This window comes from Carettochelys insculpta, chromosome 14, assembly GCF_033958435.1.
Source record: "Carettochelys insculpta isolate YL-2023 chromosome 14, ASM3395843v1, whole genome shotgun sequence".
Classification (NCBI taxonomy): domain Eukaryota; kingdom Metazoa; phylum Chordata; order Testudines; family Carettochelyidae; genus Carettochelys; species Carettochelys insculpta.
In genome coordinates this window covers 7,198,135-7,225,563 of record NC_134150.1, presented here as the reverse complement: position 1 = coordinate 7,225,563, position 27,429 = coordinate 7,198,135, and the positions used below count along the sequence as shown (strand labels likewise).

The window sequence follows — 27,429 nt, the reverse complement described above, 5'->3', positions numbered from 1 at the left end:
AGATGTGCTCATCAACCCGCCCCTGCCCCTTAGTGGGAGCTGCGTTCCTGGACTTGCTGGGATTTCAGCAGGTTCTCTTTTGAGACACTTAATTTTCTCGTCCATTCCTGTAGCACTCACGTTCCTTGTCAGTCTTAGAGAATACAGCACTGAGCTCATAACTCTGGGTTCCTGTTCCTCCCCGTCCTCTCAGAGGAGAGTCACCACACCACCTGCCCGCCACCTTGGGCTGTCTCCCCAGTGACAGCTGAATGGGTGAGAATCTTGTGGGAGCTTGGGGGTTTATTTACAGCAAACAGCAGCGATGGCCACTATTGGTGGCAGTGCTGAGCCTGAGCCCATGAATTTTCTGAATATTGTCTTCCAGCCCCCACCCATTGAATCACTTTGCTTGTTGGTCTGAGGATTGTAAATGGAGGTCCTGAGGGCTTTGATCTTCAGTAGGTCAGACAAGTCTCCCCACAGTGTAGTGTGACCATCGGTCCCGTAGTGGGTGGGATGGTCCCGTATTTGGGACACCAAAAAGGCATCCCAACTTATTTTTTAAAAGGGACAAATTCTCCCATATTTAGGCTCTCGGGGGCTCCTGGCTGCTGTTTCCCCGAGGGTGGAGCTCCCATGGACGCTGCTTCCCCCAGGTCTCTGGGGCCAGGAGTGCCTGCAGCTGCCACTTCCCCAGAGCTGCCCCTCCCCACCATACTCCCTGTCCTGTGTTTGTGACAGGGAGATAAGTACGGTTGCCCTATCTCAGTGCGAATGAAAAGTTGGAACCCTGATCTGTCAGTATTTCAGTAGGGGGCGGTGATGTTTGTGTAATATGCACTAGCCAGTTTCTTACAATAGAGTGGTTGAAATTCAATCAACCAGAAGGGGAGGACACATGAAAATTTCTGCCTCCTGTGTGATCAGCTGACTCTTACATGGTCCTAAAAGCCCCTTCAGCTTTAATGCAAGCATGCTGTGCTAGCCTGCCATCCTCAACTCCACTAGTTATTGCTGTGGCCGGTGGGTGTTTTAAATAAGAATAAAATGCCAAACATCATCATAAAATTCAGCTTACTTTACACAAGACTCTTTGGCTAAAAATCAAAATAATTAAATTTGTTCACTGTTGGGTTCTTGTCACATGGGAGCAACAGAGGTTTGGTTGTTTGTTATGATATTTATTTCCTCCATGCTGTCAATTTAACAACACTAAGTGACTCTGCATATTTCATTCATAAATCTAGTCAGGGAGGTAGTGTTGCTGACTCACGCTTATGAGAGATTTTTCTAGTTCCTCCCACCCAGGCTTCAACTCCACCTCCTTAAACTAAGAGCCTGTTGCCTGCTATATTTAACAGCAGTTTTAGAGCTGGGAGCGATATACAGTCAAGACGTGCATATTCTGCTTCAGTGGAAATGCAGGCACTGACATAAAGACTTTTTCCTTCTCACTTGTTCCACTTCCTGAGGTAAGCGGACTGCAGATGAATTGAACAAGCTTTGTTAGTCAGGTGTAAGTAGCATGTTGTTTCCCAGGCTGGTATAGGGAAATGCTTTTGAAAAGAAGGTGCCAGCTTAATGTACCACATAAACAGATTGTTGTGTCTATGGAAAGCTTTGTGGTGGAGTCAGAAGAATAAGACTGACAAGGAGTGTGAGATGATAAATTTGCCAGACCAACTTCAGCTGGGGAGAAGGGCAGGCTTTTGAACTGAACACAGTGCAGAAATGGAAGCAGAAAGATTCGATTAAAACTTTAGAATGATGTAGTAAAGTTTAAAATGCTCTCGGCTGCTGGAGCTCCAGTATTTAAAAAAAGAATGGATGAAATCAAAGGATGTTATGAAGAGCTGCCTGTGAAGTTAACTGAGAGCAAAAGAAATCAACAATTGATGGACACTGCATGTATGTGTCTGACCAGCTTTTGTGCCTCCTTTTATACCACAATCTCCCAGAAACACCTGCAGGCCACTGCATTATTTATATACAGGCGGCAGTGCACTGCTTACAAGCCTGGCACTGGCCAACTTCTATGGTTCTTACTTGGGTAAAACTGCAGTTGATGACTGGGAGCTTTGTTTGCATCAGGGCAGCAGAACTTGCCTCTCACTACAAAAGTTACTCCAGCTCCAATGCATTGCTAGCAGATCACTGCTTTCTCTCGCCCTTCTCTGGAGTCTTAAGTCACTTTAGTTGTGCAGCCTGGAAGTACTAGGGGTCACAGGAGTGATAACTTTAAGTCCAATGGGAGCAGGCATGTAAGGAGAGCAGAGTTCAGCCCTACATGGGCGAGTTAGACTGGGCTTCTAGCCAGAGCAGTTATGTAACAATATCTAAGCAGCAAAGCACACTGGCTGCAATGAGGAGATACATTCTGGAGCCCAGTAATAATAGAACAGAATGCACTTCCAGCTGGGGGTCGGGAGAACATTTAAGGTGGAACCCTAAATTACAAGCCAATGCTCTGAACAGAATCCTCGACCTGGCTGAGTGTGAATACTGGGCGTTCTGCGTTACATAAAGGCAAGTGAAAAGGGAAACAAGCTAGAGTCATTTGTTTGATTTGTTTCTTCCCCTTTACGCTTCCCTAACAAGTTCAGTATAAACCCTGGGAAAACTCCCAGGTACCTCATGCTCTTGAGTAAGAACGGTGATGATCAATAGGATTTAACCTGCTATCTGGATTTCACTCGTGGGAATGTGTCCTCCTATTTTGAACCCTTTAGAGTGGTCCAAAGATTTTGCCTTTGGCTCTAATGGCTCGACAGACATATTCTCCCTGCCTTCAGCTGTTTCTATGCTATATTTAAATATATTTTACTAAATCCTGCTTCCATCTATGCAAATGAATATACTACATTTGCAAGAGTGTAAACTCTTGCAGAACTTGACCTATGGATGTCAGTTTGTTTCTGATAAAACAGGTCATTACTGTAAACCTGACAAAAGACAGGTCGGAAGCAGGGAGGGAATACTTTATTACTCAGTAGAGCTGTGCTATGAAAACTCTGAATAATCCAGATGGAAAATAAGTTTGCTCTACCCAAAAAGGAAATGGTATCTAGAGGTATCTATTGGTCACTTAATTCGGGCTACGTCTACACTACAATGATCCTTTGAAAGAAGTTCTTCCTGAAGAGATCTTCCAAAAACACTTCTTTTGAAAGATCATGTCCATGCACAAAAAAGCGGATCCAAAAATTGATCTTCTCCTTCGATAGAGAGCATCCACACAGCTCCCACTCTTTTGAAAGAATGGGCCAAGGATCAGAAAATCCAGTGCCATGAGGACTGCTCTTTCGAAAGAAGGGCCTGGGGATCGTCTACATGCGCTTTTTTTCAAAAGAATCTTTTGAAAGAAGGTGCTTTTCCTGATCCGGGAGTTGAAGAGGGCTTCCCAAAGAAGAACCACCTTCTTTTGATTTCAGATTGAAAGAGCGCATTTGGGTGTGGCTGTGCTGCGTGTTCTTTCAAAAAAGGGGCCAGATTTTCTGAAAGACCTCGCTAGTGTAGACGTAGCCTAAGTGCACAGCAATGAAATTGGTATAAAAGGGTTACACTTGGTTTTTCTTTGATCTGTTGTAGTGCTAGTTTTATTTAATCGGGGTTTGGATCTAAGATATCCCCACTGTGCCGCCCATGGTACTATCCTTGCCAGTAACTCTGGGTATAATTCCCATGAATGTTTCCTTCCTTTTACATATCAAAAACCATACACGGGGGAAGAGACTTCCCAGCCTTTGGGCCTCTAGGCAGGGATGATAGCAGAGCAGAACAGTGAGACACCAATGCAACCTGCCCCTGAGGTAGGCAGAACTACACAGCTGGTTCTGGGTCACCTGGTCCCACCTATGTGCCCTAAAAGAGCCATTTTAGCAGTTGGCTCATCAGCTGCTTGATATTATTCTATGCTATGCTGCCAGTGTCTGGCTCACAGTCCATTTCTCATCCACAGACAGCACGCGGCCATTTATCCGCAGCGTATCTACAGACTGTTAGGGGAGAAATACTCACTGCCGTCTTCTATGGACATTCTAGCTTCTCTCTTTCCCCGCTTCGTCTGAAGCAGAGTTTCTGAAACTTTCTGAGACCATAGAACACCAAACAAATTTTTATGTGGAACATAAAAAAAAAAAAAACCCTCAGACAAAACAAACCAACAAAAACAAAGTGAAGTCATTTCTTCAGGTATCCTACAGCAATGAAGCAGTAACATGGTATCTGGTTTCAATAATGGAAAATATATCCCCTCGGCGTGTTTTCCAAATGCTGACGGCACACCTGCAAGTTGTTCATGGAACACCACTGTTGTGTGTGTAACCCCAAAGGCCCTGAGACCGCCTACGAGGGAGAGTGAAAGCTCTGCTTTACAGGCTTGGCTGAGAGCCAGCTTGCCTTTAGCTTGTGTGGTAGAGCCCAGGGCTTTAACCTCTAAGGCTGCAGGTTCGGTCTCTCTTGGACTGGTGGCACTATGTGCGGAAGAAGTTTAAGAAACGCTGATCTAACCAATGCCATTTAACTGTGCATGGGTTACTCTGCTAGGACACATAACCAGGACCTGCATGTTGTGTGGAATGGCCATGGAGCAAGGGTGCTGCCATTCTTCAGGCAAGCCCTAGCAATGCAAATAGCAGTATAATGTATGCTGCCTGAGAGAATTGTGCTGCGTAGAAAGGCAGCTCCAGTTTCCTAGTCTCACATAGCCAACCCAGCGGCTGAACTCCTGCAATTGCAACTGTGGAGGCAGGAGAGAGGTGGCTGCATGACAGGGAGTTAACCACGTGCCTGTGTCTGGTTAGTTGTGGCACAGGGCTGGAATGCCTAAGCCTTCAGTAACAGTAACTGTGAATCCAACGGTAACATGCCTGCATGTAGTGCAGTCCTTTTTGCCAAGCCTACTATATGAGAGACAGCCGAAAAGCTGCAGAGACAGGTGTGAAAGAAGAATTAAAGCGAGTTACCCTAGTTACAGTCCAAGAAAAGGTATTGTTAGTCTAGTTTAGAAATTCATGGTGCTGCCTCTGGGCGTACAAGGATGTGAGCAATGTCATCTGACCTGTGATAGTTAAAGTTATGACAGTGTTTTTCTATGAAAATCACCTGGCTATAAAAACGGACCCTGGGCTGATAAAAGTCTGAGGATTTTACACTTGTTATATCCCAGGGTTACTAGCGTTAGAGCCATTGTTTTTAGCAAATGCACAATAACACACAATTTGACTGAAAATCTAAGTGTAAGAAGAAAGAAAAGAAAAAAACTCACCTTGCAGCAGAGGCAACTGTGGTTGCTGTCCTGCCTGGGACTGAAGACTTGCTCACTTTTGGCCTGGCTGTCCCTCCACCATGGAGAGAGCTGGGCAGGCCAAACCTGCATAATGCAGGGACTTCGTGTGCCAGGTTCCAATGCCCTGAGCAGGAAGTTGGGCCCGGCCATGTGGGATGGGAATTGCAGGAGCCACTACTGCTGGCTGAGGGCATGGCAGGGTTACTCTGCAATCTCTCCACCAGGGCTCCTACCCTCCCAAGAGCAGAACTCAACATTCTTCCACACCACCCCTGTGCCCAGCAAAATTAAAATAGCCTGCAACAAATCACAACAATTATGCAGAATTTCACAGGGTTTGAACTGTAGCTGGGCCTTTTCACAGGATCATCAGGTTTGCCTCAGATGCTTCATGCACAATACTTGCATGCATTTGTAATGCAAACAGACCTGGGTTACTGGCCCCAGCGATAGAACCTACAAGCATAGGGGCTAAAGCCCTGCAGTCTACCATGTGAGCTAAAGGCCAGCTGGCTCTCAGCTGAGGCTGTAGAGCAGTGACTTCACTCATCCCAGATGAGGTCTCAGTGCCACTAGGTACTACACATTCATTAGGCAGTGATCAAATGTTACTTCACATTACAAGAAATCATCTGGTTTCCTTCACCTATAAATTAATATCAGTTAAAGGCCTGCAGATATCACTAGAGTTTTGATGCAGAACTACAGATACCTATGTGTCAATGCCCACTGGCCAAGGAAGCAGACTTCCGCTTTAACACACCGGTGCACAAGATGGATGACATTTGTGGAGAGAGGATTACGTCAAACCCTATGACTTGCCAAGCTTGTGTGGAAACTCACAGCACACTTGCCAAAAGGCTTCCTGTGCTCAGCGAAGAGAAGAGAACACCCCACTGGGCCAAGGCATTCCATTCACCTCAGGCAGTGGTGATTTATTATTTGCATTTTCTGGAGGCTTAACTGAAGATTTCTGTTGAGAATGTTTGTCTAATCCTCGTAACTTTGTGACTCTTTTTAGTCTCAGCAGATTAGCGGCACTGAAAATACAGATGTTTAACACATTCAAACATCTTTTGAAATATTCCTTCAAGGTGGCGAAATTACAGCGGTTTCAAGGTAGCATTGAATTAGGCATGGCTAACGTGGGCTGGAAGTACATGCCTCCTCAATTAAAATTGCTGAAAGTGACAGGACACATAAGGGTTTACCAACCAGTCTCACTCCTGGTCTCTAGGAGATTGGAATGTTTCAGATGATAGGTTTGTTAATCATCACCAGAAAGTTTAATGAGCTCTTATTCAGAACATTACATGCACATGTGCTGGTAAGGACATGTTTCAGATGAACATAAATGGCTTCCACTCTGTGAATATGACAATAGGTCATATCCTTGCTTTTAGAAGAACTTGGCACCAAGGGTATAGAGTGTTAGCAGTTCAGATTACTTGGAAATCCTTAGTAATGTAATGGCACATTTTGGAAAATGATGCCAAAAACTTTCAAGCCTTCAAGCAAAAGTTTAGACTCAGATGCAAACTCCGCTACTCAACAAACGCATAATTTTTCTTTTTCTAAAAGATGAATGTCACAAGAGTCTCACTGAAGAAATACTTTGTATTAGCACTACAGCTTGGAAATTTACAAATGGCCCTTGAAATCACTATCACAAGAACTTTGCCTATGATATATATGGCCCATAGGAGAAGGAAAGGCTTTGCTACTACTCACCCATAACTTTCCCTATTATTCGAGTCTTTGGTGTATCGAGCAGTTGCTGGCACTTGTGTCATGTGCACCAAAAACGTCTGAGAAGGACATCTTTTTTTTTATGGCACAATTAGAATTTGACCATTGGTTTTCAATACAAAATTTAGCCCTATACTTTATGGGAGCTCAAAAGTAGCTGCATTGTATGTAAAATGAGTGATAATATTTTAGATCCATGGGCTGTGAAGAGGAGAGTATTTGTTATAAAAAATAACACTGTTAATGATTGCTTTTTTGTCATGACAGATAGATTTCGAATCCTGAATCCTTTTAGATGTGAAGATGTATCCAGTGTTCAACACACTCTCAAATAAAAGAGATGCCAAACCACTTCCTGTTGTTATTATAGGTAACTATTATTTCGCGATGTAATCAGTGCTCTTCAGTCTTACTAAGATACTTACCGTATCTGACATCCTCATGCATTTTTCCAAAAGCTGTAGTTAAATCTAGAAATGTTCTGGGAATTATCTCCCCTCATCTTTCACTATAGTCAAGGCAGCGTAATTTGACTTAAGCAAATAAGAATATGAAAAGCTATAATGGATGGCTACTTTAAAACAGAATTGGCTGACCTGTAGGACATTCAACCAAGCCTATTTCATCTCGTGGCTGCTTTTTCTTTTCTTTTTTTTTTTTTTTGAGAGGTTATTTTATGTACAGATAGTTCCCGATTTACGTTCCTCACACCTGATCATGACTCGATTTGGTCATAAATCGGAAATACCCTTGTACTGTAATCCCTCGAGGTATGCGAGGGTGACATTCCATGCCACCCTCACATACCTTGAATTTCGTGTAAATGGAGGAGGGCTTGGGAGGATGGGTTGGGGCCCTGGGGCAAGGGGGCTAAGCCTGGGGTGGGTTAGGGTGGCAGGGGGTGGTGGGCAGGTGCAGCTGAGCTGGGGCTTGCAGGGGGTTGGACCTGGGCAGCAGGGGATTGGGGTGGGGGTTGAGCCCGGCCAGGGGGTTGGAGCTGGGGCTGCGGGGGTGGTGGGTTGGGGATTGAAGCTGGAGTCCCACGTGCCGGGGAGTGTGAGCTGGGGCTGTGGGGGATTGTGGGGGTTGAACGTGGTGGAGGTGAGTTAGCTGGGGGGATAGAACCTCATTTGCCTGCAGCGGCTGACAGCTGGTGCCCCACATTGGCTGGCGTCTGATAGGCCAGTGTGTGCCGGCGGAGGAGGGTGTCAACTGGGGGGTTGGGCTGGGCAGAGGGGAATTGAATGGGAGTGAACCAGGGCGGGGGTGGGTTGAGCTGGCAGAGGGGATAGAGCCCCTGCTCTCACTGGCGGCAGCTGACAGCTGGAGCCCCAAGTGTGGGGTGGGGGCTGCAGGAGGGAGCAGTTGAGCTGGGCAGGGGGGTTGAGTGGAGGCAGGTTGGGACACGGGGGTTGGAGCCAGGTCTTTGGGGGTTGGAGGAGAGCCTCCTGCATGTGGCTGGAGCCCCCCATTGTGGGAGGTCAGCTAGGGTGTGCGGGGCGGGGGCGAGGTGAGTTGGAGGTTGGTAGTAAGTACAAATGTTCGTAAGTCGATGTGTTCGTAAGTGGGGGACCACCTGTCGTCTTTCACCTGGCAAGGAGTCAACTAGGTTTTACTTGTGTTAAGTTAGAGTTTTATCAGTGTCTGTGTGTAGGGTCTGATTCAGTGCTACTGGTTCTTTACACGGACTTCATTGGGCTCTAGATCAGAATGACACAGTGAGAAACACATGAAGAAGTTTAATTTTTTAAACAGTTATTTATAGGAATGCAAAAGGAATGCTCCTCTTTACACTTGTAGAAAGCTGGTTAGTTTGGTGATTGGTGCCTGAATCAGGAACCAGAGCTTCTTGTTTTTAGATGCCATCTTGCTTACTTTTTATATCACTCATGTCACTGATGTCACAGATCAGAGGCTTTTCTGCCCTAACGGAGTCATCCCTTTTCCCTGAGGGTTGTGCTCAGGTGCCTTTCTAAATTAAGATATGAGCCCTATTGGCTTTCTTGGGAGTCAGTGTGCTTAAATGCTTTGCTAGTGCTGGGTTTGTTTCACCCCACCATCTAAACCAGGGTAAAATTCACTTTGAAGTGATGCAGCGCAAGTTTCATAAATCATTGCTAATAGTAGCTCTGTGATTTGGACACTTGTTTCACTGCGCTGAACCCTGCCAGGCATTCTTCACCATTCAGGAAGACATTTTAGAAGGATATTTGCATTTGTTGGACAGGTTAGTAAACTCTTGGTGCTGCCTTTTGAAAGAGTCCAACTCCAGAACACGTTTAACTTCTGGCTACCCAGTGCAGGAAAAGGGAAGTTCTGGCTTTCTGGCCAGCTCCCCAGGAGCATTGTGAGCTGGAAATTGCTGGGGAATATCTCAAGGGCTGGTTATACTGGTTTTGTAACAGCTCAGAGCTACCGCTTACCACAGCCACCAGCTGATCAGATCCAGCTGCTCTCTGGTTCCTTGTGCTATCAGAGAGGCATGGAGAGACAGGAGCGTATCTTGTCTAATTTATGGGATTTAAATATTCATATTTTTAACTGCAGCTTTGTCAATAACTCAGCCTGCTGTAAGCAGATGTTTAAATACTAGTCAGGGACTCTGAGGCAACACTAACAGCAAAAGAGCAAGTTAAGGATGACTGATAACCTGGTTCTGTTGCAGGTTAATTATTGTTTTTTTTATTTCCATCATTATTTGCACTTGGCTTCTTCTCTACTCTGACAGCATTGTTAAGAATGGCATTGGAAAGCAGCCTTTGCTCTAGCAGTTCATTGCTCCCAGAGGAGGGATTATGTCAACAATGCGATGAAATTGCACTCAGAATGTTACAGGCTGCTGTGTCACCCTGACTCTTCTTCTAAACACTGTGTTATATAATGTTGGTTAGTCATATATTAAAGAACAAGAGAGCTTTGACCTGTAGTGGCGGATAGCGAGATTATACAGACATTGGAAAATATTAAACATTCTGTTAACCAGCCACGTGACAACTTCCCCCACACTACTGCACTGTGCACTCATGTTGAGTATGCATGTGAGCTTCTGAATCCAGCTCTTGGGTGGTTGGTAGGAAAAAATTAGCTATCCAACTATCAGTTCAACACACTGTATTTTGAGGGCTGACTGGTTGCAGGGCAGGGGGAAGGCGACACCTTTGCTCAACCTCAATTTCCCTCCCTGGTTCCAGCGAACAGCAGGTGCAGAAACAAAAATAGCTCAGTGGTTTGACCATTGGCCTGCTAAACCCAGGGCTGTGAGCTCAGTCCTGGAGGTGGCCATTTAGAGGTCTGTGACAAATAGATTAAAAAAAAACTTGTCAGTGATGGTGCTTGGCCTTGCTGAGAGGGTAGGGGACTGGGCTCCATGAGGTCCATTCCAGCTCTGTGAGATATGCCTGTATAAAGGTGGGAGAGGGCTAAATCTACGGGGCATATTGGAGACCTTGTGTGATCAGTTAGCACCAGTTAAATCACTTAGCCAACAGAGTAGGGGAGCATCCAAATGTAAGCTATTTGTTCAGTATCTTTGGCTAATTCAGAACTGGACCTTCTGCAAAACCAGCAACAAGAGAATTGGCATGTGAAACTAATGCCTGTCAGCTGCTCTGCATATAGAATCTTACCTCAGGAGGTCACCTAGTCCCTCCCCCTTCTCAAAGCAGGGCCAATCCCAACTAAATCACCCCAGGCAGGCAGAGATTCCACCACTTCTCTTAGGTAACTCATTCCAGTGCTTCACCACCCTCCTAGTGAAATGGATTTTCCTAATAGCTATCCTAGACATCTCCCACTATACTTGAGACAATTGCCTCTTGTTCTGTCATCTGCCACCACTGAAAATACCCTGGGTCCATCATCTTTGGAAACCCCCTTCAGATTGTGAAGGCTGCTATCAATATGCTGTCCCCCACTCTTCTGAAGGCCAAATAAGCCCAGTTCCTTCAGCCTCTCCTCATAAGTCATGTGCCCCAACCCATAATCATTTTTGGTGCCCTCCACTGGACTCTCTCAAATTTGTTGATATCCTTTCTGTAGTGTGGACCCAAAATTGAACACAATACTCCATATGTGACCTCACCAGGGCCAAATAGAGGGGATTAATCACTTCCCTTGATTGCTGGCAATATTTCTACTAATGCAGCCCAATATGCCCTTAGCTCTCTTGGCAACAAGAGCACATTGTTGACATATATCCAGGTTCTCATCTGCTGTAATTCTCAGATACTTTTCTGCACAACTGCCACTTAGACAGTCAATCCTCAGCCTGTAGCAGTGCCTGTGATTCTTCCATCCTAAGTGTAGGACTCTGCACTTCTCCTTGGTGAACTTTGTCAGATTTATTTTAACCCAACCCTTCAATTTGTCTAGCTCACTCATCATCCTGTCCCTACCCTCCACTGCATCTGCCTCTCCTCCCACATTAGTGTCATCTGCAAACTGCTGAGGATACAACTCATCCCCTCATCCAGGTCATTAATGAAGACGTTGAACAAAACTGGCTCTAGGACCACCTGTGGGGAACTCTGTGTGATAGTGGGTGCCAACTAGACACAACTCATTGAACCCGATGATCTAGCTGGCTTTGTATCCACCTTACCATGCGTTCAAACAAGCCATACCTCTTTAAGTTGCCAGCAAGAATACTATAGTAGATTGTATTGAAAGTTTTGCTAAACAGAAAGTATATCACATCCACCACTTTCCCCATGTCCATGGAGCCTGTTTTCTCACCATAAAAGGCAATCGGGTTGGTCAGGCATGACTTACCCTTGGTGAATTCATGTGGGCTGTTCCTGATCAAATCTGTAGTTCTCTGAATCCTTCTTCTTCCTTTTTTGAAGATGGGCACCCCACTTGCCTTTTTCCAATCATCCAGAACCTCCCCCAGTTGCCAAGTATTTTCAAAGATAATTGCTAATGGAGGTTGCTTTCCCTATCCTGGCATTAATATCATTGTCTGTTCTTCCATCTCTGCCCATAATACTCCCCAAGTAGCTGAACTACTTCACATATTCCAGGTCATCCTCTTCCAGTGTGATGGTGGTGTTGTTGGACTGGTTGATCCTCACTCTCTTGGTGTTTCCTTTAGTAATGTTCAGTCCAGTCATTGAGGCAGTTTTGTTTAGTGTTGTGACCTTTTCTTTCATGCTTTCATATTGGTGTGAAAGGAGGGCTACATCATCGGCAAAATCAATGACCTCTAGCTGTTTGAAAAGTGTCCATTGAATGCCTCATTGATGGCCATCTGCTGTCTTGGCCATAATCAAGTCCACTGTGATCAAGAACAGGAAAAGTGACAATGGACACCCTTGTCACACTCCCAACAGTACAGTGAAAGAATTCTGTCCAAGACACCATCGTGAACAAATTGGCATGTTGAGGGTTCATACTTTGAACTAATCAAGTTAATAATTTTGGATGCCATATCATGGTGTTGCAGCAGTATTCACGGAGTGTCTCTATCAATGCAGTCAAAGGCTTTTGCAAAGTCTATGAAGGTTATGTACGGCAGGAGTTCCACTCAAGTGACTGCTCTATGATCACTGCGGGAGTTGCTATTTGGTCAATACAAGATCTCTGTCTTCAGAAGCCGGCCTGTTCTTCCCTGAGCTGTCTATCGATTTCTGTCTTCATTCTCTCCAAGAGAATCCTATTGAATATTTTTCCTGGAATAGACAGTAATGTGATGCCTCTCCAGTACTTGCATTCCTTCAGGTTGCCTTTCTTTCGAAGCTTGATAAGGCAGCCATGGTTCCAGTCTTGTGGGATCTCTTCAGTGTCCCAAATTTTCCCAAATAGATTGTACATCATGTTGACTGATGTCTCACTACCTGCCTTGATTGCTTCTGCGGGGATGTTGTCTGGACCAGGTGCTTTTCCGCTTTTCAGATGGGCAATGGCTTTTCTAATTTCTTTTTTTGTAGGTCTGCTGCTGTTAATTTGCAGTGGTATATTTGCTGGCGGTAACTCAGGAAGTTCCATGTGAGTAGGGCAGTTCAGTAGCTCCTCAAAGTGTTCCATCTGCGGAGCTGGTCACTTGGGGTTTTTAGCACTTGCCCCTCCTGATCCTGTATTGGCTGATCCACTGTACACTGTGACCCAGATAGCTTCCATGTGATGTTATAGAGCTATTTCAAGTTTCTCTGTCCTGGAGTTTTTTGGCTTGTTCTGCAAAGTTTTCCACAAAGTTCTTCTTGTCCCATTTTACAGGGTTTCTAACTCCTCTTTTGGCTTCTGAATACAGTCTCTGAGCTTCTACCATGGCTGCTCTTGTTTTGCTGTTGTTGACTGCTGCTTTTCTGTCCTTTCGTTCCTTCACTTTTCTCAGAGTTTCTGCTGTGATCCATTCTTTGGGATGCCTTGTCCTCTTTCCCTATGTTTTATCACAGGTTGAGTTTTACGGCGACCAAATGGTGGTCTCAGCCTACATCTGCTCCTCTTCTAGCGCAGATGTTCTGCATTGATCTTCTGAAAGAACAGCTGATACAGATGTGATCAATCTAGTTTTCTGACTGGTGGTCCTGTGAAACCCAAGTGACTTTATGGATCCTTTTGGGTGGAAAAACACTACCACCAGTCACCAATCCCTTGAAGGAACAAAAGTCACCGAAGCACCCTGCATTTTCATTCACGTTGCCTAGTCATTCGTTTCCCACAGTCTGCTCTTTGCCTGTATTCACGCCTCCAATTTTTGCATTGAAGTCGCCCACCAAAATCAACATATCCTTCTTTGCTTTCTGGTTCACTACACTGTGTACTTTGTCATAGAAGTCTGCTTTACATTCCTCAGCGTCTTCATTGGTTGGTGCATAACATTGCACAGTTAGTACCTTTCACACTTTGTTGTAGAATCTGGCTGTGATGATGCATGATAATACTGCTGTCCACTCCATTAAAGCACGAGATGCCTCTCTGGATAACGTAAAGCCCACACCTTCTGTGTGTGGTGCACCCTCTTCTTCATGTCCTGAGTAGATGAGGGTTTCATTTGTTGCCAGGCATAGCTGCCCAGATTGTGTCCATCTTGTCTCACACAAGCCCAAAACAGCTATCTTGTACTGTTTCATCTCCGCTGCTCTTCCCTCTTCCCCGCTTGCAACATGGTGCGAATGTTCCACGTACCAAACATACCAAAGCATTTTGGGAGTAAGAGAACTTTGAATTTGCGCAAGTATTTCTAAGCGCCCTCAGCTACACGGCTTGCTGCTGCTTTGAAGGTAGTAACCTTGAAGTCTGCGCCGTGGGAATTATGCTAATGAGGTGATGCATATGCAGCACAGCACCTCGTTGCTATTCTTCAGTTCTTCTTCAGAGGAGGGGGCTGGTGTAGACGAGCCCACCAAGTCTCTGTTATTCCAGGCACATCAGATTTTCTTGACAGTGCCAGGACTTAACAATTCTTCCTGTTTGTTTCCCAGGCATCTTTCTATTGTGCACGGGCTCCTACCATACCTAGCTGATTGCCCTACTTTCTCAGTATGAATCAGAAGGCTTCCCCTGTTTCTTTCGGATCTTCTGGATCTCTTCTGAATCACCCTGTCATGTAGATGAGCCTGTGTCTCAATTCCTCCACACTACCAGATAATTTCCAGGAAATACCTTGAAGTAGCAATAAAGATTCATCATCTCTTCCTAAGAACTTACTTGCTTCAGAATGACTGGTGGCAGTGGCCTTGAGCACTAGGCACTAAGAAGAAATTGATCCTGCCTTCTTATCTATGGCATTATCGCTCGTATCTCATACATTAGCTATGCTACGCGGATGCACATCATGGCATTGTCTGATTTTCCATCAAGATTGTGAAGGGATGCAAGTTGCATTTAAGCCACGAAAGACTGAAGCCTTGAATCTTCTGGGGTCTGAGCCCAAACCCTCTTCCATTCATACCCAAATCACTCAGACTCGAGTCAGCAAACTTTGAGGATGTGGGCACAAGGGCCCTGTGAGAGGGTGGGTCAGAGCCTGAGTCCTGCCGTGGTCCTGTGATTTTGGAGTGAGGCTAAAGTCAGGTTGTAGATCTGAGTCAGAAGGTCTGTGTACAGGATCCTGGACACATAAGGCAGCTGTGACATCTGGATCCACCAGGTTTACAATGCAGTGTGAGTGCTCAAACCCATGCTTGAAAACACTGAATCCACATGTGTTTGGCATGGTCCCACAGGTCTGGATGCAGTATGCAGTGTAGATGTTCCCTCAGAATTCAAGAGCAAATTAAATTCCTAAACCAGGAGCATTATCCTTCAAAACATTCACCTCTCTTTTGATCCTGCTCTTTTACCAGTGTTAGACAAAGCACTAGCTTATTATTGTGGTGTGAGTAGTGTTAAGAGGTCCCAGCTGGGATCAGGACTTCATATGTAGATCTTGTAAGAAACAGCCCCCACCCTGAACAACTTACAATACAAAGAGATACGACAGACAAAAAGGAACAAGGAGAGTGAAGTGGTGTGCCCAAGGCCACACAGCAGGGTTGTTGTTGACTTAAGACTAGAACCCAGCTCTCTGATGTCATAGTCCAGCCACTAACCCATAATGCAAACCTGATGAGATCCTTTACAAAGAACTATTGTTCCAACCACTGTGATGTAATTTTAATTGTGTTTATTTAGGGAATGGTCCTTCAGGAATTTGCCTTTCCTACTTGCTGTCTGGTTATATCCCTTACTTCAAAAGAGGCTCTGTTCATCCCCATCCTATCCTACAACGGAAACTAGAGGAAAGACCAGAGGTCTCCATTGTAGACCAGGTGTGTATAAAATTAATTTGCCCTTTAACGGGAAGAAGTAAATTGGGCAGGTGGTGGCGGTTAAAGCATGCTGGAAACAGAAGTTTTAAGCCTGTGTTCATTTGTTTTCCAAATCATCCTTTTATACAGAGCCAGCATAAGGGCTGTGTACTCTCAAGCCCTCTAAACAATGCTTAGAAGGCATGTAGGCTTTGTTCTACTAAGCATAATTTAATTTTACTAAACATGTAATGATGTTACTTTACTGCTGCATTTTGAAGGGATCTCGTGTGTTATAGGATGCAGGTGCTGAGTACTTCCTTTGCCTTTTAGGATCTGGAGTATCTCTCTGAAGGTTTGGAGGGACGATCCCAGAGCCCCATGGCTCTTCTTTTTGATACTCTGCTGCGTCCAGACACAGACTTTGGTGGAACTGTAGAATCTGTCCTCACTTGGTGGCAAGAGACCAACAGAGCCATTCCCCATCTGGTTCTTGGCAGAAACCCTCCTGGGGGTGCTTGGCATGTAAGTAGACATGCATACTGTGCTTATGAAACACATATAACTGAACAGTCTGGGTGAGAATTAAAGATGTGAAGGGCTGAGCAACCTAAGGATCCAGAGAAATGAGATCCAGCAGGGCTTGGCTTCTACACACACCAAAAACTGAGCTGGTTTGGATGTGTCAGTAAGATCTGCCCTTGCAGCCCACTAGTGTTTGTTCTGTCCAAAAGTCTGGATCAGCTGAGGCCTGGAACTTAACAGAACAATGTTCCTCTTCTATTGATTCCTTTCACTGTCTGTTGCTTAAGTTGTTTGCTGTTCCTTTGTCAGTTCATTGAGGGATCTGTGATCACTCTGAGTCAAGGGGAATGGATGGGGCTTCCAGACCTTCAGTTCAAAGACTGGATGAGGAAAAAGCGAAGGTGAGGAGACTGATATGAGATTACTTATTTCCAAATCGCCCCCAAACCCTTTGGTTATCTTGCATGAAGTCCAGCTGGCTACCTATTACCACTTTCAGTGAGTGGAGGAAATCACCCAGAAAAAATATATTTGGTGCTCAGTATTAAGCTGCGTCTACACGTGCACGCTACTTCGAAGTAGCGGCAGTAACTTCGAAATAGCGCCCGTCACGTCTACACGTGTTGGGCGCTATTTCGAAGTTGAAATCGACGTTAGGCGGCGAGACGTCGAAGTCGCTAACCCCATGAGGGGATGGGAATAGCGCCCTACTTCGACGTTCAACATCGAAGTAGGGACGTGTAGACGATCCGCGTCCCGCAACATCGAAATAGCGGGGTCCTCCATGGCGGCCATCAGCTGGGGGGTTGAGAGATACTCTCTCTCCAGCCCTTGCGGGGCTCTGTGGTCACCGTGGGCAGCAGCCCTTAGCCCAGGGCTTCTGGCTGCTGCTGCTGCAGCTGGGGGTCCGTGCTGCATATACAGGGTCTGCAACTAGTTGTTGGCTCTGTGTATCTTGCACTGTTTAATGAAAGTGTGTCTGGGAGGGGCCCTTTAAGGGAGCGACTTGCTGTTGAGTCCGCCCCGTGACCCTGTCTGCAGCTGTGCCTGGCTCCCTTATTTCGATGTGTAGACGTTCCCTCGCTGTGCCTATTTCGATGTTGGGCTGAACAACGTCGAAGTTGAACATCGACGTTGCCAGCCCTGGAGGACGTGTAGACGTTATTCATCGAAATAGCCTATTTCGATGTCGCAACATCGAAATAAGCTATTTCGAAGTTGGGTGCACGTGTAGACGTAGCCTTAGTGGTATAAATGCAGAGTAACTCCATGGACCACTGGGCAGTTAGTTCTGAATATATACTGGAGTCACAGATTAGAGCGTGGCCAGCAGTGATATTTAAAAATTGGAATGAATAGGTATGGAAGCCCTAAATTTTTGGATACCCTATATTTGTATTGTTCTGAATTCAGAAGTATTCTAATCAGGCAGCTGCACAGTGGGACAGAATGAGTAGTGTAATCATTCATATGTTAGAATACAAATACTTTGACTACTTTTGCTTTTGTTAGGTCTGCATAGCATTGATATCCTGAGCCTTGAAAAGCCCACAAGAAAAAAAAGTGATAGGGAGGGTAGGGACTAAATATGTTGCTAATATTTTTGTGGGTTTTTTCATAACAGACAATATTGTCTCTTCCAATTATTTCTGATAGTCAATGAGCCTGAGTGTTCAGCCACGCATTAGTAGTACTTCCATGGAAATCAACTGAATTGCACTGGTTTAGAATGAGTGGGAAGAGAATGTGGCCCAGTTTCACCATTAGTATCAGAGTAGATAGCCCTTGAATACACGTGATAGAGAAGGGAGAAACTTCTGACTTTCAAGTGTCCTATTACAGGGGCCTCAGGAATAACAGAGCCACGGCAGAAGACATTGCTCAATATTACCAACATTATGTGGCAAAGAAGGGGCTGCAGAAGAATTTTATCAGTGGGACTGTTGTGACCTCTGTGAAGAAAGTGAGTCCAAATGTGAACTCCAGCTATGCACAGCAGGATCCTGAGGGGAACCATGACTCCTGTGATTTCCCTGGGCAAGAAAAGAAAGATGACCAGATTGCTAGTGGAAATCTCTTCCAGGTAGATGGATTCATTAAAAATAATAATGGTGACCAGCAACCTTTCTCCATCTACACAGAGAATGTGGTTTTAGCCACAGGAACGTATGATAGTCCAACCAAGCTTGGGGTTAATGGAGAAGACCTTCCTTTTGTCCACCACAAACTCTCTGCCCTTGAAGAAGCAGTGAAGAGCGAGAGGATTGGCATGACTTCAGATCCAATATTGATTGTTGGTGCCGGGCTGACAGCTGCTGATGCAATTCTCTTTGCTCACCACTGTAACATCCCAGTGATCCACGCCTTTCGCAGAAGGGTCAATGATCCAGGCCTCATTTTCAATCAGCTCCCCCAGATGATGTATCCAGAGTACCACAAAGTCCACCAGATGATGAAAGAACAGTCCGTGGCTTGTCCTGGGCCATATGAATGTTACATTAGCCTTCCTGAACATCATGTCCTGTCCTTCAGAGAGGACAAGAAGTGTGTTGTTCGGGATAAGAATGGTAACCAGAACATCTTTCACATTTCCATGGCTTTGGTTCTCATTGGCTCAAACCCTAACCTCTCCTTCCTGCCAAATAATGGCATTGACTTGGGAGTTGACAATGAGCAGCCAGTCAACTCCAAGAGGAACCCCATCAATGTTGACCCATTCACCTATGAATGTGTTCAGGAAAGAGGCCTTTATGCAATAGGGCCATTAGCTGGGGATAACTTTGTGCGTTTTGTGCAGGGAGGGGCTCTGGCTATTGCCAGTTCTTTGTTAAAGAAAGCAAACCAAAACCCCCCTTAACAAGAAAATTGCTGTAAGTCAGAAGCCTTCAGACAGGTTTTCCCTAGTCTCTTTGAGAAGTATTGCCTTTGACATGCACTGTACAGAGTCACCAAACTCAGTGGGCTCATTTGGGAAGGATAAGTCAGCAAGCATATGGTTTGGGATAAGCAATGTTGCCAACATTTCCACCTCGATAAAAGGTTGAATTTAAATGCAGCCAAAGGAAACAGATCCAGCCCTACAGAGCATTGCACTTAAGAGAAAGGGGGAATTGCATCCTAGCTTGGAAGAATTGGGGGCAAAGCAGCAATCACTTCACTACATAAATATCTTGCAAGTGATTGATGAGAGTTCTCATCTTTGAACTGTTTTCCCGGTGGCCGCATTGGGAAGCCTTTTGCGCATGAACCTTCTTCAGATATTACTAAATGCATCTTATACTACAGCACACAAATAAGATGTTGCTGTTGCCTGTGGTTAAATGGCACAGATACCTGTTAGTTTTGCTATGCAAAAGTCCACTGAAAGCTGTGCTTCAAATGTTCTCTGCACTTACACCAGCATTCTACATTAGAAATTGCCACGAAAGCACAGTCTAAAGGGTGGCTGTAACAGTAATCTTTGCTGACAAGGAGCACCACCACCATGTTCTATGTGTCATGGCTTAGGAGATTTCTTTTCAAATACACGTTGTCCTTCCTTGCTCTGGTACCCTTGGTCTCTGAGTGGTCCAAAATGAGGGAATTGGCCAGACCGGGGCAGGTCAGGCCTCTGGGCTTGCCTGGGGTACTGCGACTTGCTGGCCGGTCTCCCATCTCGACTGCCACTGTGCTCCCTGCTCCCAGGCTGCTGGAGGGGGCTCTGTTCTTGGCTGGGTTCCCTGCTGTGGGGCTGCTGGTGGAGCTCTCTGCCCGAGGCCTGGCCAGGATCACTACAGTGGGGATGTCAGAGAAGCTGCCCTACCTGTCTCCAGCCTATGTCCCTTCAGTAGGGTTGCCAGCAGGGTTCCCTGACACTGGTGGGACTCACTGCCACCAGCCCACCAGTGGGATACTGTTCCTCACACACCAGCCAGACTGTCTCCATGTAGCTAGGACTCTTTGGTCCAAGCACACTCTGGTCCAGCAACTTTCACGGCCCGCCAGACCATGTGTTGCTGGACCAGAGACATTCGACCTGTAATGGTACAAACTTATTCATCTTGGGGACACGTCTACACTAGCAAGTTCTGTCAGACAATCCAGCCCTTTTTCAAAAGAACACCCACAGCATTCACATGCAAAATGGACTCTTTTGATCTGAAATCGAAAGAATGAGGCTCTTCTTCCAGAGGAGCTCTTCCATTCCCAGATCATGAAAAGCGCCTTCTTTTGAAAGCTTCTGTCCATAAAGAGTGTGTGTAGATGCTCCGTGGGCCCATTTTTCCAAAAGAGCAGATCTCATGGTGCCAGATTTTTCGATCCCTGGCCCATTCTTTCAAAAGATTGGGGCTGTGTGCACGCTCTCTATGGAAAGAGTGGATCAGTCTTTCAGTCTGCTTTTTTTTTGGGTGTGTGGACACACTCTTTTGAAAGATGATCTTCTGGAAGAGAGATCTCCCAGAAGGATCATCTTTCAAAAGGTCGCTGTAGTGTAGACGTGGCTTGAGTGCGCAGACTTTAAAGAGCTAAAAGCTAGAATGATAGACTGCAAGGGAGTTGTACTCTTGGAGACCTCTTTAGGGATACCAATCCAGCTTAAAAGAGAACTGATTAATACTCAGCCTATGTATGATACTTTGAATGCATCCTGCTCAATAGAATTGAATTGCTTACCATGGGAAGCTTTATTTTGAATATTGTGACATGGATTCCTAATATAACAAAATATTGAAGAAAATATGCTCTGTAAATCAGAAATGGCATTCCACTAAATGTTCTTGAAAGAGAAGTACTGCGCAATTGCTTTTAGTTATTAAATTGCTTTATTTGAATTTCTTGCAATGTAGAAGAGATACTGGATTAATAATGGAAGAAAATGTTTACAATAGATTTCTGGATCACTGTGGAACAAGATCTACCTGTATTTAAATCATAGTCTGGAGCTCCAAAGGCCCTTGTATATGGACTTCAGTGGGACTGCCACACAAGAGCCGCGTCTACACGTGCCGGCTACTTCGAAGTAGCCGCGCCAACTTCGAAATAGCGCCCACCACGTCTACATGTGGCGAGTGCTATTTCGAAGTTGAAATCGACATAAGGAGGCGAGATGTCGAAGTCGCTATCCTCACGAGGAGATGGGAATAGCGCCCTACTTTGACGTTGAACGTCGAACTAGGGCATGTGTAGCCGATCTGCGTCCCGCAACATCGAAATAGCGGGGTCCGCCATGGCGACCATCAGCTGAGGGGTTGAGAGATGCTCTCTCCAGCCCCTGCGGGGCTCTATGGTCACTGTGTGCAGCAGCCCTTAGCCCAGGGCTTCTGGCTGCTGCTGCTGCAGCTGGGGATCCATGCTGCATGCACAGGGTCTGCAACTAGTTGTCAGCTCTGTGCATCTTGTGCTGTTTAGTGCAAATGTGTCTGGGAGGGACCCTTAAGGGAGCGGCTTGCTGTTGAGTCCGCCCTGTGACCCTGTCTGCAGCTGTTCCTGGCACCCTTATTTCGATGTAGGCCGCTTTGGTGTGTAGACGCTCCCCTGCAGCGCCTACTTCGATGTAGTGCTGCCCAACATCGACGTTGAACGTCGACGGCACCAGCCCTGGAGGACGTGTAGACGTTATTCATCGAAATAAGCTATTTCGATGCAGCATTCACGTGTAAACGTAGCTAAGGAGTGATTAGAGTGTCAGGATCAATTGTGTTTTCCACATAAGACCTGACACTGCTGTACTTAGTGTGGCAAAGCTTCTGTTGGCACAGCAAGAGGTACAAAATGAAAGAGGCCACTTTATTGTAATTTCAAGTTGATGTGTACAGTCCATTGCCAAAGCTGCTAACCTGTTTGTGTTGCTGGTGTCTCTTAGCAATGTTGGACTCTATTTTTGTATTTTCTAAGTTAGCTCTATTAATTTTGTACATGGAATATGTTTAAATAAAATCATTTCAAACTTACTCCCAGTGAGTTCACTTATTTGTTCTGCAGCTGAATCACTGACCCATATGGCATGGCATATAAATAAGGAGCTAAGCAAGTCATTCAAAGATTTGTGTTGGAGTCCACAAAATTACTAAAGAGAATTTACAAACTTCAAATAATTAACAAAAGAGAAACACTATTTTTGGTGGTTTGACTACATGAGTCTAACTTGCTCAAATGAGAGGAGAAGCAACAACTGGAGAGCGCAGTGATAATTTGCGTAAGGTTATAAAGCACCCTGAAAAGAAAACAAGCCAGACCTTATCCCCATATCTTTTTTATTTTCTGCACAGATCCTTTGCTTAGCCCAGTAAGTAAGCTGTGTACAAAGGGGTTTTGCAGACATGGAATCTCCTATTTGCTTAAGGCTTGAAGAGCTGCTCAGCCACTATGACTAGTACTGTCTTGGGTTTCCCATTGCATGTGTTGGGAACAACAAGTAGTCTTGTGGCACCTTATAGACTAATATATTTTGGAGCATTAGCTTTTGTGGGCAAAGACCTGCTTCGTCAGATGCATCTTATGACGCAGGTCTTTGCCCATGAAAGCTGATGCTACAAATACCTGTTAGTCTATAAGGTGCCACAAGGCTTCTTCTTGTTCTCAAAGCTACAGACTAACTTGGCTACCTCTCTGATCACTGCATGTGTTGATTCACTGGTCCTGTCCCACTCTACCCATTTGCCCCACATTAGACTTCTCTGGGCTGGGTGGAGAGAGCCTTCCCCAGAGCACAGCATGTGGGCTTTACATACCTTGTCCCCAACCACACACAGAAGAAGGACATGTCTGCTGTTACTTCCAGGGCCTTTAAGGCATCCACATTCACGAAGAGACAGGGGCGGGCGTCTCACTTGCCTCTTCGCGGAGGTTTATGGAAATGGACAGAGTGCTGGCATGCTTTGTACCTGGGAGTGATAAGAACCATTGAACCAAACTGTAAACCCCGTAGTTGAGGGAAATCCAGGCCCGCATTCTAGCACAGAGAGGACCGGGCATTAACAGTGCATGCCTATCTTCCAAAAAGGTACAGTGCAGGTAAAGACTACTGCATCCCAGTTACTATTAGCGGGGCAGAAGGCTAATGGTTCCTGAGGGATCCCGTCCCTCTGACACGGGAAGGAAATGAGAGCCGTTGCCCTGCGGCCTGCTGATGCAGAGGATCCTGGGGCTCCCAGCCACTGCTGCTGCTGCCCCAGGCCCTTTAAATTGCTGCCGGAGCACCATGTGTTGTGCTGCGGAAGTCCAGGTGGCGCACTCCGCATGGGCCGGCTGCCTCAGCTCTGCCCCTTCGGCCCAAGGCTGTGCCCCTTCTGGGAGCGTGGAGCCCTGCGGCACCCGGCCGAGGGGCTCAGCAAGTCTGTTGTCCCTGCGACGTATCTCAGCATGCGAGCCCCGGGGATCTGCGGCAAGGCATGGCCCTGTGTGTCTCTGCCTCGCCTCCTGGAGACTGACCACATAGCTCAGATGAGACTGCACTTGGACCCCATATTCTCCGCACCCCTTACTATGCTGTCTTCTGGGATCCTTACCATGCCAGTGGGGCAGGCGAGGCTGCAGTGTCTGTGGGTCATAGCCAAGGAGGGAGCGATAAGTATCTCTTCTGCCCAAGCCACTGCTCCCCAAGTCCCTTGCTCTGCACCTGGCACAGACCATCAGAGAGGCCACTGCAGTGTAGAGGAGACAGACCAGAGCCTCATTGTGCTGGGGCAGCGGAGAGGTCAGGGCTCATTGCCACACTGGTTTAATTTGACTGTCCAGCCATTGATTGCTGGCTGCACTTGAATATCACTGTCTGCACAGAGGTCACAGAGCTGTAAGTGTCCAGTGTCGCTCTATGTCTGCGGCCACACGACCTTGCAGCCTAGCTTTAAAAGCCAGAGGCAAGGGCAACCAGGGGAGTGAAGCAGACGGGGAGCTGCAGACAGAGGGGTTTAAGAGGGAGTTTGACAGAGGGAGGCCTACGATGGTTAGGAAGACCAGCAACACCTGTGCCACCACTACTGCTGTCTCCTCCACCTCTAGCCAGACAGGCTGCCTGACCATGGATGCCTCTACCCAGATCCTGGTGTGGCTTTGCAGGGACTGTGGCTTGCAATTCCCACTCACTGATATCCAGGCTGGGGGGGCATCCAGTGCGAAAGGTTCCTGATGGTGGAATCTCTCAGGTGACAGGTGGAGGAGCTACAGGAGGAGGTGACCAGGTTGAGGAGTATCCGACTCCACGAGCAGTTCCTGGATAGTATTCATGTGGAGCCAGCTGAGGTAACTGTCCTAGTACACAGGACACCTGATAAATCGCTGGTGGAGGAGGAGATAGATCAGGGTGGACACTGGCAGCTTGTTACTTCTGGCAGCAGGCAGTGTCCCACCCCTGCTCAGAACCCTTCCACTGTGGTACTAGGAAACCGTTACGCTGTACTTGATACAGGAGACAAAGAATCGCCCCGTACAGCAGAGGAGAAGCCTCGTACCTCCAAGGCTGGGAAGTCTGCTGCCACCACTGCGAGGAGGAAATGTAGAGTACTGGTGGTCGGGGACTCTCTTCTGAGGTGGACAGAGGCGCCCATCTGTCGCCCTGACATTTCATCTCGGGAGATATCCTGCCTGCCTGGGGCCCATATCCAAGGCGTTACAGAGGTGTTGTCGAGGATTATCAGGCCCTCTGACTATTATCCCATGCTTCTCATCCATGTGGGCACTAATGATACTGTGAGGTATGATGCTGAGCAGGTCAAGAGTGACTTCAGGGCTCTGGGGGCACGGGTGAGGGAGTTTGGGGCGCAGGTGGTATTCTCCTCAATCCTGCCTGTCAGTGGTAGGGGCCCAGGCAGAGACAGGTGCATCCTAGAGGTGAATGCCTGGCTTCGAAGATGGTGTTGCCAGGAAGGCTTTGGCTTCGTTGACCACAGGATGCTATTCCAGGAACGACTGCTGGGCAGAGATGGTGTTCACCTTTCGAGGAGGGGAAAGACCGTATTTGGACACAGACTGGCTAACCTAGTGAGGAGAGCTTTAAACTAGGTTCGACAGGGGCAGAGGAGGAAAGCCCACAGGTAAGTGGAGACCATGGAAACCTGGGAGATGGGTCAGAAATGGGAGGCAGCATGGGCAACAATGTCAGAGTAAAAAGAGGGTCAGGGCAAAAGAGGGAGGCAAGATCAAATCAATATCTTAGATGCCTATATACAAATGCAAGAAGTATGGGTAATAAGCAGGAAGAACTGGAAGTGCTAATAAATAAATACAACTGTGACATTGTTGGCATCACAGAAACTTGCTGGGATAATACGCATGATTGGAATGTTGGTATTGAAGGGTACAGCCTGCTTAGGAAGGATAGACAGGGAAGAAAGGGGCGAGGTGTTGCCTTATATATTAAAAATGTACACACTTGGACTGAGGTGGAGATGGACATAGGAGATGGACATGTTGAGAGTCTCTGGGTTAGACTAAGAGGGGTGAAAAACAAGGGTGATGTCCTGCTAGGCGTCTACTACAGGCCGCCTAGCCAGGTGGAAGAGGTGGATGAGGCTTTTTTTAAACAACCAACAAAGTCAAGCAGGGCCCCAGATTTGGTGGTGATGGGGGACTTCAACTATCCAGATACATGTTGGGAAACTAATACAGTGGGGCACAGACTATCCAGTAAGTTCTTGGATTGTATTGGAGATAATTTTTTATTCCAAAAGGTTGAAAAAGCTACTGGGGGGAAGCTGTTTTAGATTTGATTTTAACAATAGGGAGGAATTGGTAGAGAACTTGAAAGTGGAAGGCAGCTTGGGTGAAAGTGATCATGAAATCACAGAGTTCACAATCCTAAGGAAGGGTAGAACAGAAAACAGCAAAATAGAGATAAAGGATTTCAGGAGGGCAGATTTTGGTAAACTCAGAGAGTTGGTAGGGAAGGTCCCCTGGGAAGCAAAACTGAGGGGAAAAACAGCTGAGGAGAGTTGGCAGTTTTTCAAAGGGACATTATTAAGGGCCCAAAAGCAAACTATCCCGCTGTGTAGGAAAGATAGAAAATATGGAAAAAGACCACCTTGGCTTAACTAAGAGATCTTGCATGATCTCAAAATAAAAAAGGAATCGTATAAAAAATGGAAACAAGGACAAATTACAAAGGATGAATATAGGCAAACAACACAAGAATGCAGGAGAAAGATTAGAAAGGCTAAGGCACAAAATGAGTTCAAACTAGCTATAGGCATAAAGGGAAACAAGAAGGCTTTTTATAAATATATTAGAAACAAGAGGAAGACCAGGGACAGGGTAGGGCCATTGCTCAGTGAGGAGGGAGAAACAGTAACAGGGAATTTGGAAATGGCAGAAATGCTTAATGACTTCTTTGTTTCGGTCTTCACTTAGAAGTCTGATGAAGGAATGCCCAACATAGTGATTGCTAGTGGGAAAGGGATAGGGTTAGAAACTGAAATAAAAAAGAACAAGTTAAAAATCACTTAGAAAAATTAGATGTCTGCAAGTCACCAGGGCCTGATGAAATGCATCCTAGAACACTCAAAGAGCTGATAGAGGAGGTATCTGAGCCTTTATCTATCATCTTTGGAAAATCATGGGAGACAGGAGAGATTCCAGAATACTGGAAAATGGCAAATATAATGCCCATCTATAAAAAGGGGAATAAGAATAATCCAGGAAACTACAGGCCAGTCAGCTTAACTTTAATGCCAGGAAAGACAATGGAGCAGGTAATTAAAGAAATCATCTGCAAGCACTTGGAAGGTGGTAAGGTAATAGGAAACAGCCAGAATGGGTTTGTAAAGAATAAATCTTGTCAAATGAATCTGATAGCTTTCTTTGATAGGATAACGAGCCTTGTGGATAGGGGAGAAGCGGTAGATGTGGTATACCTAGACTTTAGTAAAGCATTTGATACGGTTTCTCATGATATTCTTATCAAAAAACTAGGCAAATACAATTTAGATGAGGCTACTATAACTGGCTGGATAACCTGAGAGTAGTTCTTAATGGTTCTCAATCCCGCTGGAAAAGTATAAGAAATGGGGTTCTTCAGGGGTCTGCGTTAGGACTGGTTCTGTTCAATGTCTTCATCAATGATTTAGATATTGGCATAGTAGTAGTAGGCATCCTTCAGTCTGCATAGACTATGGATTGCGCCCTTTAAAGTTTCAACTGAGGACAAATCAGAAAAAGATAATCAAGGTGAGCAAATCAGAGAGT

The 27,429-nt window shown here is 46.0% G+C and overlaps 1 protein-coding gene across 2 annotated transcripts; it reads left to right on the top strand.

Annotated features, from left to right (window-relative positions):
* The first annotated feature begins 1,330 nt into the window (after positions 1-1,330).
* Positions 1,331-22,202, top strand: OSGIN1 (oxidative stress induced growth inhibitor 1). Of its 2 annotated transcripts, none has more exons than XM_075008830.1 (6): positions 1,331-1,454; positions 7,286-7,388; positions 15,632-15,768; positions 16,081-16,272; positions 16,582-16,673; positions 18,115-22,202. In XM_075008830.1, the coding sequence occupies exons 2-6, from the start codon at positions 7,322-7,324 to the stop codon at positions 19,127-19,129; spliced, it is 1,503 nt and encodes a 500-aa protein (XP_074864931.1). In that variant the 5' UTR covers positions 1,331-1,454; positions 7,286-7,321; the 3' UTR covers positions 19,130-22,202. The 2 variants fall into 2 exon arrangements, with proteins under 2 accessions (XP_074864931.1, XP_074864932.1); XM_075008831.1 differs by having other exon boundaries at positions 1,372-1,454; positions 3,941-7,388.
* The last annotated feature ends 5,227 nt before the right edge of the window (positions 22,203-27,429 follow it).